The sequence below is a fragment of the Diorhabda sublineata genome, chromosome 5, assembly GCF_026230105.1.
Source record: "Diorhabda sublineata isolate icDioSubl1.1 chromosome 5, icDioSubl1.1, whole genome shotgun sequence".
In the NCBI taxonomy this organism is placed as follows: Eukaryota; Metazoa; Arthropoda; class Insecta; order Coleoptera; family Chrysomelidae; genus Diorhabda; species Diorhabda sublineata.
In genome coordinates this window covers 33,580,986-33,595,247 of record NC_079478.1, presented here as the reverse complement: position 1 = coordinate 33,595,247, position 14,262 = coordinate 33,580,986, and the positions used below count along the sequence as shown (strand labels likewise).

At 32.9% G+C, this 14,262-nt stretch overlaps 1 protein-coding gene across 1 annotated transcript; it reads right to left on the bottom strand.

Annotated features, from left to right (window-relative positions):
* Positions 1-7,649: 7,649 nt before the first annotated feature.
* LOC130443983 (uncharacterized) lies at positions 7,650-12,551 on the bottom strand. Its single transcript, XM_056778919.1, has 2 exons — positions 12,449-12,551; positions 7,650-8,244 (listed from the first exon to the last, which is right to left on the bottom strand). The coding sequence occupies exons 1-2, from the start codon at positions 12,456-12,458 to the stop codon at positions 8,024-8,026; spliced, it is 231 nt and encodes a 76-aa protein (XP_056634897.1). The 5' UTR covers positions 12,459-12,551; the 3' UTR covers positions 7,650-8,023.
* Between the last annotated feature and the right edge of the window lie 1,711 nt (positions 12,552-14,262).

Sequence of the window (14,262 nt, the reverse complement as noted above, 5' to 3'; positions counted from 1 at the left end):
TATTTTTAGATTTATAAGGATCACGTTGTTACCTATATTTCATAGTTATATATCTCGCAATTCATAATTGGTATTCAATCCTTAAACAGACAAAATAATGCGATAATTTGAAGGTTTTCGACAATCACACAATCGAATTCTTAGTATAGTTCAAATTATAAGCCACTAAGATGTAAAAAAATGTCGTGTTGCCTTTAAATTAAACTTAAACTGATTAAAAACTTTGTGAAAACTATAATAGAGTGAGCGAAAGCATTGAAGACAAGTAGTTTCCCAGTTAAGTAAATCCCAGTTGAAGGAAGTAGTCCGGTCAAATTAGAGCAAAAAATAAGAGTGAGGCTATATAAATTCCCATCAAGCTGAACATCAGAAAAATTGTTTAATGTACAATTGAAAATAAAATTTGGACGTTTCCATCATTTCCGTTTATGGAAAAAAATTTATTCAAGGTCAAAGGTCAAAGTTTTTCGCGATTATCAGCAAAACGGCTAGTTTTATCATAAAAATACTTTATACAAAAATTGTAGACCATAAAATTATTTACAAGAAACGTACCAATACTTTTTTTCTTACGAGTCATCGTTTCTGAGATATCACGATCCAAAAAGTTGTAAAAGTGTTATAATGTTTCAGATTTACTGTCGTATTTAATGGCTATTATGATTGCACGGGAAATACCAAAACTGCAGAACAGCATCCTCGAACTTTAGCAACATTTTTGTCAATTTATAATTTATTTGATGAACTTATTACAGTTCCCAGTAGTCAACAGAAATTTGTCACAAATACTCACAAGTCTCGGTTCAAGTTTACTGTTGAAAATATATTGGTGAAACCATTTAATAACACAACTTTTTGACTCATTATATCTCAGAAACAGTGGCTTGTAGGAAAAAAGTATCCAAACATTTTTTTTAGATAATTTTATGATCTACAATTTAAGTCTGATGTATTTTTATGATAAAATTCACCGTTTCGCTGAAAATTGCAAAAAACTCATTTTTTTGACCTTGAATAAAATTTGTTCCATACACGGACATGATGGGGAACATTCAAATTCTATGTTCAATTGTATATTCTAGTGATTTTCAGCTTGATGGGAATTTATGTAACTTCGAATGTCTAAATTGACCGGATTAGAAGGTATTTTTATCGTGCTACAAATTAGAAAAATTGCAGGGCGGTATTTTTAGAAAAGCTTACCACGTAAGAACTTAGATTTAAAGATACACTTGTAATTGTTTTGGGGGGATGCAAATATAACTACTAAGATATAATTATAAATTACTTGACTGCCGAATGTTCACTAAAAACATATTCTCTCCTTTTCATTTATAACATTTTTCCTGGGAATTTATGAGAAAAAATAAAATGTGTCACAAGTAAATATTTTTGATTTGATATTATTGAGAAAAATAGTCTGTAAAAACAATTTTCTATGTTTTTTCAAAGTAGTCAAGAAGTAGAAAAAAATCCTTACTATTTTTTCGTTCCATTTTGGTATTCAGTCTACTATTCAACTTTTTGTTACAGCAAGAGAATTTTTTTGTACACCAGTGATTTAAAATATCAATTGTATCAAAATTTACTACTTTTCTACTTCCATGAATCTCACGTACTTTTCCACGTTTTATCTGTATGTTCAAACACTTTCAATACGTAAACTACACTATGGGCGCTGGTCTTACGGTCGAGATTTGCGAAGAGATAGCAAAAAAATGAAAGTTCTATGTACATAAAATGTAAAATTAAAGAATCGTGCGTGCAGAATCTCTATGAGCAGCGTAGCTCCGGCGCGTAATAGGCGTTCGAGATATGCTCATTCTTTTTCAAACCCACCAACCTACGAGCTGTATGAAAAACTAATGGAGGAGCCATTTCGTCGCCTAAGTCTATCGAAGAAATTTTACGCATGATCTGGATCAGCCTGTTACATACAATCATTCAACTGATGATGGCTACTCAGAAAAAACAGCCACTCTCCGAAGCGGTAGAGTTCGCTGATTAGACGCTGGGACGCTGATGGAAAAATTGATTAAGTCGAAAAATCGAAGACAGGTTTACAGAGTTACCTCAGCAGCATACGCTCTATTGAATGATCTCAACGACGCGACTTTACACGCTCTCCCGTACCACAAACTTCCTGTTTACTTCATTCTTTGTGCCCTAAAGTTTTACGATCAATAAAATTCCCGAATCATCTAATGTTACCTAGCTGATTTCACAAATTCGACTCCTGTAATTCCAAATACAGCAACAATATTGACCTTTAAATGAATTTCATCGGGAGCATTGTTTAAAAAATCGCTTATTTGTGTTCTCGTAGAAATCGCAGCTTTTTTTGGACTTGTAAATTTTTTCCATTTTGTTTCAGAAATGTAATTAGTTTGAAAGGTTAACATTTGTATTGGATCGTATGATTCGACCAAGCTGTTCCGGTGGAGTCGAACAAAACTCGGAATTAGACATTTTTAACCTTATAATATTGAAAATTACTTCTAAACCAGAAACAAGTTCCGAATTTTCAAATTAAATTGACAGCTATTTGATTAATTTGAAAGTTCCCATGGAACAATTTTCGCAAGAATTACATAACATACTAATTTCAAAATTGAAATTACACAGCGATAATTTCCTGACTTGAATATTATAATCATATAATTTTTCAATATCAAATCATCGTCTTTCCCTACACAGTAAAAAATTATGTATTATACTTGGGAAAAATACTGGATTTTAGCTTTCGTTTTTTTGTCTCAAGCTCACGCTAAAATCTAGTACTTTTTCCCTTGTATAATAAATAACTATTTATCATGTTTTAATATTATTATTTAAACTTAACAAAGTTACTTTCCCACGAATCGATACCAGGTACATATCACCATTTAAATTTCTAGGTAGAATATGATAACCTATTGATTTATCACCAAACTTTAACCTTAAATGAATGTTGGGATACCCTTCTGACATGTGGATTCTCATCATACCAGTGCATTATTGGAGTTAAACATCTTGTAAAAGTGGCCTCGTCCGTAAAAAGAATACAATTCAAAAAATTTGGATTGAGGGCTGTCCTTTCTTGAATATCTGACAAATATCTACTTTAAATAATATAATTTATTATTATTATTAATTAATTTTATTAAAAAAAATCATTTTAACTTTTATTGTAAACGGGCAAAGTATCAAATATGATACGCTCACAAAATGCACTTTCTAAAACAGAAAATCAGTTATCACGATTTTTCCTTTGCACAATTGCATTCAATACAGTATTATGAAGCTAAGACAATTCACCACATTCCAAAAAACACTATATTGTTGGTACATTAACAAAAAACAACTTACTACAACTAGGTCCTAGGGTTAAAATGTCCGTTTCGTCGATGGGGTCTCATTACGCGGCAAAAAATTTTCATTTCATATAATGCTTAACTTAATAAATAACTTAATCTATGCTTTGTACCAGCATCGGTTATTACTTCATAATTTTCAAATTAATATATTCCGAAATCAGTACACAGTATCGAATTTTACCAAAAGTACCTTTTTGGTATAAAATTCATTTCAAATTTTACTCAATAAATCTAATATTGAAAAAGTTATGTACAATACTTCTTGGTTCGAACCATGTAACTAGCGCCCTCTATGAGAGACAGACATAAAAACAAATTCATTAGATGTATCAGCTTCCAAAACATTTTTGTATAAAATTTCAATACAAAACTGCAAATAGTTGCGGCAAAATCGTGAAAAATGTGTGCTGAACAAATCCCTCATATTTTTCAGTTTTCTATCTATCCTAGAGACGAGATCACCTTTTTTTGAAACACCCTGTATACACATCCGACAAAAACTTCTACTATACGACAAGAATATAATTTTCTGATAACTAACTATAAGTAAGTTGAGTTCGGATGCGAAATATTCCAATAATTTTACCGATTTCGATCACATGGAATTACTAACTAGGCATTGGCTAGTTATTGATGTATGAATAATCTCCGAACATAATAGGCTTTTGTTGATATGTACATACAACTATGTGCTGTATATATATAGTAATATTCGATCGATTTACATAAATGTTCATATTATGTATCAGATACAACGTATTTAATAGTTGTTCCATTATATACCGGGGTTGTCTGTTCATGATTGAAATTAAATCTTACTTATAATATTTTCATTTTGTTATACGAGAAAGTATTGATATCTAGTTAGACCAGTCCAGTTTCATGCATAAACAAAATATTGCGTTACTATAGCAACGAACAATAACTTATTAGAAGTGTAAGTGTAAAGTTTGACGTCAAAAAAGTGAACCAGAGTTACGCGAAATATTAAAAGAAAAAAATGTCCACAGAAATTGTGAAAATCGAAAAATTTGGGGTATCGAGCCATCATCAAGTACCTGTATTTAAAAGGGTTAAGAAGTAAGCATATTTACGAAGATATGCTCAATTCCCTTCGTATGCTATCGTGAACAATTGGAGCAAGAGGTAAAGATGATGACCGATCGGAATGGCCAGGTTTGAATGTTGACCAAAAGCGTGCAGGGATAGATCTGTGCTCGATTTGAAAACGATGTCGACTTCTTAAACTGAATTGTTACTATGGTTGAAACTTGAGTACATTTCTACGTTTCTACGATCCAGAAATAAGGCAACAATTGATGGATTGGCGACACTCTGGTTCTCCAAGATCCAAGAAGTTTCGTGTCTAAAAATCTGCTGGAAAAGTTCTTGTTTCAGTTTTTTGGGATTGCCATGAAGTAATCATGATTGATTTTTTGGATAATGGATAACTGGAGATTACTATTCGACACTACTGACCACTGTACGGGAAAAATTAAAGAGAAAACACGCGGGAAGCTATCCAAAGGTGTTTTGTTTTTGCAGGACAACGCCCCTGCAAACAAATCTCATGTTGTCATACAAAAAATTCGTGATTTAGGGTTTGTATCACTAGAACACCCCCTTTATTCACCAGATTTATCTCCGTCCGACTATCGTCTCTTTCCTCAACTGAAAAATTTTCTTCCAACGAAGAGGTAATAAAAATTGTGGAGATCTGGTTTGCAGAGCAAGAAAAAACATTTTTTTAAAGGTCTAGAGATGGTGCAGGTTCGCTGTAATAAATGTATCCAATTAAGAGAAGCATATTTTGAGTAATAAAATATTTTGACATTGAAATTTTTTTTGGTTCTATAGTAGGCTAAGAATGTTTCAATATATCCTTATAATGTAAATAATATGGTTTTGGAAAGTACTTTTTTTTAAAAATATTACGTTGCTTTTCGTGTTTTTTCACAAATAATATAAAAAAGAAATTTATGAGATTGATAATTGGTGAAATGATCAAAAACCTTGAGGATGTTCGAATGAAAACTTTCCTTATTCAACATCATTAAATGTTCGATTTTCCTAATATTGCTACTGAATGAAAACCCAAAGTTTCGAAGGAATTTCTTCTAAATTTGATTCTACGGAAGGATCACAGTTGAGTCAACATTTTCTATTGATTGTTCGGTAAAGTTGAAGGTGAGAAAAATAATTAAAAATAGGAGTGAGAAACAAAAAGATTGAGTTTTATTAATGCGAAAAATGAGGGAAAGTGAAAAGTGATGCATCTCTTCATTTATTTAAAGGAAAAGATTCGAGAAGAAGGGTTTACTCAAAGAAACAATTTATATAATCATCAGCTAACATTCCATTAGTATTAGTCGTTAATTTTTCAAATGCACACATTGATAAAAGTTATTAGAAGAGTCGCATCTTTAATTTAATGTCTTGCATACGAAAAAATCCACAAACGCCACATTTTTCTGAAGGCTAGTGATAATTATGGCAATCTCAATCCTTTGAAAGGTTGCTACCTATACCACTAATCCCTCCTTCTTCTTCTTTTTCCCCACGATTAATTGGAAAACGTTTCTCAAGTCCCAAAATCTGTATGTTTCCACGTGTAGTAGACTATAAATAACACAGCTTTATAAGTTTTTGAATTAATTTTAATAACAACGATAGTAAAAAGTACAAATGTTGCTGGTACAAGTTTACAAATACTTCTCTGGGTGTTTTATGCTAATGAAGTTTGTATTGGCTCCTGCCGTACTGCGACATACAGGATCAAAATGTATCTGCAGTAAACACTTTAGTTGTAGTTTTTGTCTTTACTTGTAATATCGTATAGAAATTTTAGTTTAAACACAATCATTATTAATCCTTTCAATCCTAACGGGTCATTTTTGATTCAGGCTGTGCCCTACTGGTACATTCTAATTACAAAATGTCGAGGTAAGTTTATTTAGAACTAAAAAACTCCTGCACAAAATGTTTAGGGCACGTCCAGTTAATAAAACTATAAGTAAAATGCGTTTTTTGTTTCGGAAATAAGCCATTGTCCAACAAGGAGTTCATGAAGTTGGCCGAAAAATGTCTAACATTGAAGACGAATTATTCGTCGATAGCGATTAGGTATAAGTACTTCATTGGTTTCTTTTTCTGGCACATAAAGGAGGAAAACAACGAAATTTGAACTTCATAATAATTTTTTGTTCACTGATACTTTACCAGAAGATGACAACACACCAATTCTAAATATCCTTATAATAAAATTGGATCAATAGAAAATTGTGGACAACATTTTGTCCAAAAATTTCATATCCCAGCCGAGAAACCTAGTACACTTCTGGCAAATAGGTCACTAGGCAATATAATGTTGAAACAATCAATTTTCAAAAATAAACTTCAACTTCTACCTTCCAAACAATACTTTCTCCTAAAGTCCATCAAAAGAGACGTGAAGTCATGGCTAAGATGTGATTCAAAACTGGCTACACATATGACTTGAATAAATATTTCATAAAAGATGCAGATGCAGTACAACTCCAGGAGAAGATGTCCCAAAGTTAGCAGGAACCATTCGAGACACTGATGTCAGCTTATGCTTTGACATATTTGCAACAAGTGCAAAACTTTTTGCAGCAGTTGGTACATCAATAGTCATCAGAAAAAAATATACCAAAGTTCGTTTTAAACAAAAAAGGACAACGAGATGAATTTCAGTTTATGAGCAATAAGTTTGGTATACATGCAATTTCTTGGACACTAAAGATGTCACAGTACATTCTAACAGTCAGAGATAATGACTGAAGTGAAAATAAAAGCCAAGTAGATGGTTGGGACAAGGAATATTTGCCTTTACGCTATGTACGAAAAGACAACCAAGTGGTGGAAAAGTGTTTTTTTATCTGCTGCTGATGACATCAGCTATTGGTTAACTCTTCGATGATATTTAAGGACGGACGGCGAGAAAATAATATAAAAACTTTTTTGTTTTGTTTTGTTTCTTTTCCTGAACATTTAATGGCCGCTAACATGCAGAGGTGATACGCCGATGATAATATTGTAGGCTTATGAATATATGGGATCTTTTATCTATCAAAGGGCCAATTAGAAGAAAGTATCATCTCTCTATGTATATGTATATGTCCAATATACCCAGTTGGAGATGTCCCTGGTACCAAAAGACCCCCTTTTGAAAAAAATTGAATAAATTAATATTTTATCATGTAAAAACTATACTTAAATCAAATAAACAAATTGATACTGAAAGAGTTGAAGCACAGCACAATAATGAATCAATTTCTTTGAGCCTTATATTGCAGATTTCTTTAAGTACAACACGTTATAGTATAAATTGAACCTTTTTACTTCATTGTTTAGTAGAAATTTAATATAAATTATTGAATTCGACTATAAGAACATATTTAGTTGCATATTTTTTTTTACTTTAAAACAAATACAACAAAATAAAAAATATATAATAAAATACGATCAGCGTAGAAGCCATTCAACTTCGAAAATTAAAATATTTCTATAATAACATGGGTCACTTATTTAAAAATAACCTAAAAATATTTTAAACTAAGTAATCGCTATAGGGCTGAATATTGCAATAAGCAATTAAATATATTTACAAATACATCAACGGTATTTTAACCATTAATATCAGTCCATTATAATTTTTGAAGGGCTCTCCTTATATCTTCGGTCGCTTTAACCATGTTTGTGGAGTTTTTATATTTGAAATCGTCTCTGCCATCTTCGTTGACGTAATCTTTAGGCGGCTCAGTTGGATAGCTGTAGCCGTAGCAACGGGTACCGCTGCCGAATTTTGGCCGGGGAATGTGAACTTTCTTGACGTCTACTAACCAGGATTCCATTTTTGGCGAGTGATCTGAAACAAAAGAAATTCGATTAATTTCACTAAAAACTCCTGAGGATGCTCGACTCAATACAGAAGAGTGAGTGAGTGTGGTGTGAGTGAGGTTAACGATACTGGTTCAGACTTCGCACAATCTACAAGCGTTTAATATTTTTATTTAATTAATTAACTGATATTTTTATTTTGTTAATTATAGTAAGAGTAAGATTAAATATAAACATTTATGTTTGCTTATTTTTAAAATCAAAAAAATCATATTCAATAAAAAATAAATAAAGAAATTAAATAAAGGTAAAGAAGAAAAAGTTATGTAATGAATAAGTCTTGGTATTTAATCTTGGCCCAGTCCTGGCCGTTAAGGTTGGCCCAGCAATAGCATTTAAACATGGTCCAGTCTTGGTGACCAAGCATGGCCCAGTCTTGGCGACCAAGCTTGGCCCATCGTTATCACTCCAGAATTTTACCAAGACTGGGCCAAGCCTGGCTTACGCCCAGAGTTCTACATGGATGGGCCATGTCTGGGCCAAGCTTGGGCCCTTGGAACTTTCTTAGGGTTTCTTTCATAGGGTTAATTATTTGATAATAAAATCAACTAAACAAATTTTTAGACGGGGAGCTGGCTACAAAAAACAGGGTCGATAAGGTGCGCGCCATTTCAGCTTGTAAACTGGCGGCTCCCACTTAATACATCACCGAACGCCACTTCTTAAGGTCAGCACAGGTCGGATATGAAAATGCCAGCCGGTTTTCCCGAACGAAAAAATTGGCTGAAAAACCTCATAACGGGCGTGAAACCTTAGTAACGTGGGGTTCAAACCTCAAATAAGAGCGGTGTAATAGCGCAAGAAGTTTTGCAGGCCGGAAAACCCTCGTAAGTGGTCGAAAGTGTCGGAAAACTCATCTGAAAAACCTCATAACGTGCGCGCGCGAAACCTTTTGTAACGTGCGGTTTAAACCTCAAATAAGAGCGGTGTAATAGCGCAAGAAGTTTTGCAGGCCGGAAAACCCTCGTAAGTGGTCGAAAGTGTCGGAAAACTCATCTGAAAAACCTCATAACGTGCGCGCGCGAAACCTTTTGTAACGTGCGGTTTAAACCTCAAATAAGAGCGGTGTAATAGTGCAAGAAGTTTTGCAGGCCGGAAAACCTTCGTAAGAAGTGATCGAAACTTTATCAAAAAGTATAACCATTCCCAGAAGTTTTAAAAAAAATTTGATTAAAATCACTTGATAATTAATTGGCGCAGTAAATGAATTAAAAAAAAATTAGAAGCCCGTTTTTGCGTTGTTGGCGGCGGCTCGAGTAGGTGGAAAATGAGTAAGCGCTATAAAATCTTGAAGATGATTTTTTTTTTAATTTCGGGTAGCTCAAACAGGTATTTTGAATGGAGACATCAAAAATAATTTTCCATTAAGCCGAATACGAAAAATTTTCATTTCAAATATACGCCGATTTTCTTCAATTTTTTCCGGGGGGGGGGCCGCAAAACTTCTTGCGCTATCACACCGCTCTTAGTTGAGACCCCAAAAACCTAATAAAAAAGTTTCGCGCGCGCACGTTATGAGGTTTTCCAGATGAGTTTTCCGACACTTTCGACCACTTCTTACGAGGGTTTTCCGGCCTGCAAAACTTCTTGCGCTATTACACCGCTCTTATTTGAGGTTTGAACCCCACGTTACTAAGGTTTCACGCCCGTTATGAGGTTTTTCAGCCAATTTTTTCGTTCGGGAAAACCGGCTGGCATTTTCATATCCGACCTGTGCTGACCTTAAGAAGTGGCGTTCGGTGATGTATTAAGTGGGAGCCGCCATTTTACAAGCTGAAATGGCGCGCACCTTATCGACCCTGTTTTTTGTAGCCAGCTCTGGGACTATTCAATTAAATTTTAATTGATTGTGCTGTGAGTAGCTTCTTTTGTAGTATCACATTCTCCACTTCTGTTTCATCAAATGGATTGATGATCCATGGTGGTATTTCCATCGAAAGAATATCTTCAAATCTGGTTTGAAAATCATAATGCAGGGCAATCAAATGTTGAACGTATGTTTGAATATCTTCATCAAGGCATTCTACCTGCGACAAGTTGTGTGTAAACTACACCGCACCGATTAATATTTCCTTTCATAAATTTCAATTCACCAATAAAAACTGAAATTACACTCTTTATTCTTATGAATTAAGTATGTTCACTGTAAGCTGCGGACATTTTTTGGAATAAATCTGTCAAATAGCGATGTCTGCTTTAAAATTGCTCTGGTTTTCTTTCAAATCAGGATCTTCACTGTCCAGAAACTCTCAAACGGAGTAAAAAAGTAAATTAAATCTTGATAAACATGCACTTTTCGACAACCAGCGTACTTCGGTATGTAATATCCAACTATCGTTGGAAGTCTTCTTCATCATTGCTTCTCATTTTGTGAATTGAATTAATCACAAATTTTGCTTCTTCACTTCATCGAAACCAAATAAATTTTCATGGACCTCACGCCCAATGTAGACCTCCGTTGAGTCTCTCCCAGATCCGTGGACCACTTTGGGATTCACGGGCTTAGGGCATAGAAGAAAAATCGCTGACCTGACTATTTAGGGTATGGAGAGTGGTATCATCAAAAATAACAAAATCGAAAGTGGTAATGAGTTGTAACGAAGCCCTCTCCTAGTTTCGTGACAATAAAGTAAGCCTTTTCCGGTTACATGGACATTTTGAAATGGAAAAGAACTCGAAAGTTGAGAGGCTTGAAAAAAGTTGGTAAATACAGTAGTACTATCGATGGAATTCTTAAAAGATTCTACTGATACAGGAATCAGAGCCAAACATTAGGATATATGGTTATACAGAAGTAATCGCACGATGTGAAAAGCAATTTGGCTAATGTTCAATGAAGAGAATGGAGACTAAATCCAAAAGACTATTAGATATTGTACAGTTGGCACGAAATGGGATTCAATAAGTATAATATGTGCTAAAACGTTCTCTAACGTCTTCCAATTTCTAACAGCCATCTTTCTATATCCTATTTCTTTATTTAAACTAATTACTCCACTTATTCGTGTTCTTTCTCTTCTCTTTATCTCTTGTTGTGTCCACTTTAGGATCTGATTAGTTATTCTGTTCCCTAGAATTCTTTGTACATGACAGTCACAAATTAGTTGCTGGGTTTTGATTATTGTTTCTTATCCTTTTTCTGATGCAAACAATGTAAAGAAAGAAAGAGACAATCTAGTATCTTCCCTGCCTCGGAGGCGACACAGTAGATTGCATAAAAAATTAGAATTAATCCGGTCAATTTAGACATTCGAAGTTACATAAATTCCCATCAAGCTGAAAATCAGTAGAATTGTTCAAAATACAATTGAACATAGAATTTGAGTGTTCCCCATCATATCCGTGTATGGGAAAAGTTTTATTCAATGTCAAAGGTTACAAAATGAGTTTTTCGCAATTTTCAGCGTAACGGTGAGTTTTATCATAAAAATATTTCAGACTAAAATTGTAGATCATAAAATTATCTAGAAAAAATGTTTGGATACTTTTTTCCTACAAGCCACTGTTTCTGAGATATAATGATTCAAAAAGTTATGTTAGTAAATGGTTTCACCAATATATTTTCAAAAGTAAACTTTTCTTACAACATTGAAATGAACCGAGAATTGTGAGTATTTGTAAGAAATATCTGTTGATTGGTTTGAACTGTCATAAGTTCATCAAATAAATTATCAATTGACGAAAATGTTGTTGATATTTCTCGTGCAATCATAATCGACAGTAAATCTGAAACATCATAACTTTTACACCTTTATGAATCGTTATATCTCAGAAACGGTGGCTCGTAGGAAAAAAGTATTCATACGGTTTTTGTAGATAATTTTGTGATCTACAATTTTTGTTGGAGGTATTTTTATGAGAAAACTTAACGTTCTGTTGATAATCGCGAAAAACTAATTTTTTTGACTTTGAATTAAATTTTTTCCATACACGGAAATGATGGGGAACATTCAAATTTTATTTTCAATTGTATATTAAACAATTTTACTGATTTTCAGCTTATAAGCTATATGAGGTGGTTATATTAAATGAGTTTCCAGCTTATGGTAATCAGGGCACCAGGTCTCTAAGTTAAACAAAACTTAGGTCGAGGTTACCCATATTAACATTACCTAACTTACATCTAGAAAAAGAAAATGATTTATAAAATTGAAATTGACGAAAAAACTTACTCGCTTTCATGACTTCGGTTTGAAAATAGTCAATAGTTACTGATACTGCTGATGGAAATTTGTATTTTTGATAACAAATGTTACAGATAAACTACTGTTAGTTGGTTATTGAAAAAATGATATATCTAGCATTATAAAATTGTTTTTATACTTGATAAACATATCGATAATCATTATCGTATCAGCATTTGTTGTGTCTATTTTCGGGAATTGTCAGGTGACAATATAATACAATAGGATCACTCACTCATGTTTGATAAAAAAATCGTAACATCCGGTTATGAAAATAAATAATTTCTCGGTAATTTTTGCAATCAGGTATTTTTTCAATTCTATAAACCGTGTGTAATTGTACATATAGTATACAGGGAATTTGTTGAATAATCATATTTCTTTGATTATTGCGTTTCGTTGTTTTCTCGAATAATATGAGGAAAAATATAAATTAACAAAGAATACAATTTTTTGTATTTCCTCAATCAATTCTTCATGAAACAAATCTTTTAAATCTTGAAAAGCATTCATATTAAATATTTAATTGTTTGTATGACGAATATTTTTTCAAAAATGAATTAATCAAACCACTTTTGATGTATATTGAAGGTTAAGTTTCTACTAAACTCTTTGCAATTGACACTTGGAACTACCTAATAACTTATTTGTCCAATAACTCGATTTGATCGAAGGTCTACTTTATTAGAAGGTGAAGACACCGAATTTTTCGTTATTCAGTAGATAATAGTTAGTATGGATTTTATTAGGAAGTGAAGAAACCCGGCCTAGGTTTAATAAAATGTTATAAGCTACCACTTATTGAGGGTTAAATATCATGTTTCACTAACAGGTTGTTAGTAATATGTTTTTTGAAACCCTGAAACCATACATGCCTGGGTTTTCCATGAAAAATTTGCAATAAGATTAACTTGTAAATTATGATAAAAGGCCACCATCAATCGATATTTTCGATAAGTAATAATACCACAAATCTATTTTTTGTTTCAATAAAAGAAAAATAATAACTTCATTTTATTCTTTTTTATATTTATCATTCTAATTCTTAAACATGGAACTGATTTTATAAGAGTTTTAACTGTAAATGGCTTCATGAAAAAAGGGAGTATCTCAAGAGCCGATAAAAAATGAAAATGGTATCAACGAAAATACTTCCTTCTCGGACAAACAAAACAACAACTATGTCACCCAGAAACAAAGTCTAATTGGTCATTGTTTGAACTTTCCACGATGTAACGGTATTCGGTCAGTCGTGGTATTTACCTTGACTGACTGGTTCATTAAGTCACTCGGTTAAACTAGGTCCTCTAAATATGGCCGAAGAAACACTGTTTATCTTTTTCATTGATAATTGATTTGGAAACAAGTTGTTGCCACAACTGGTACTTTTCCATGAATCCACTTAAATCTAGAATACAATCTATTTTGTATGAATTGAACAAATTGTTACACGTCGTTATCATATCCAGAAATAAAACGATTAATATCATCAGTTTCCTCAAAAACTTTAGACTTTTTAGGATCATAACCTTCAGGTAAGCGTGAAGTCTTCAATATTTCGAATTTTCAATATTTTTATCCGAACGCAACTTCGAATATGTAGACCACAAGGTTAGGTTTTATCTCCCATCAGAATTTCAAAATAAGCAAACATTTTCGGTTAGATGTGCACATTGTAGATTCGAAATTTCTGATAGTATTTAAGGCCTCTGTGTGTGTAATTAAATTCGTCACCTCGTTCTCCACCCATTTTCTTGTATTTCATTTAAAACTTTCAATAGTTTATCTAGTTTATCAGTGTT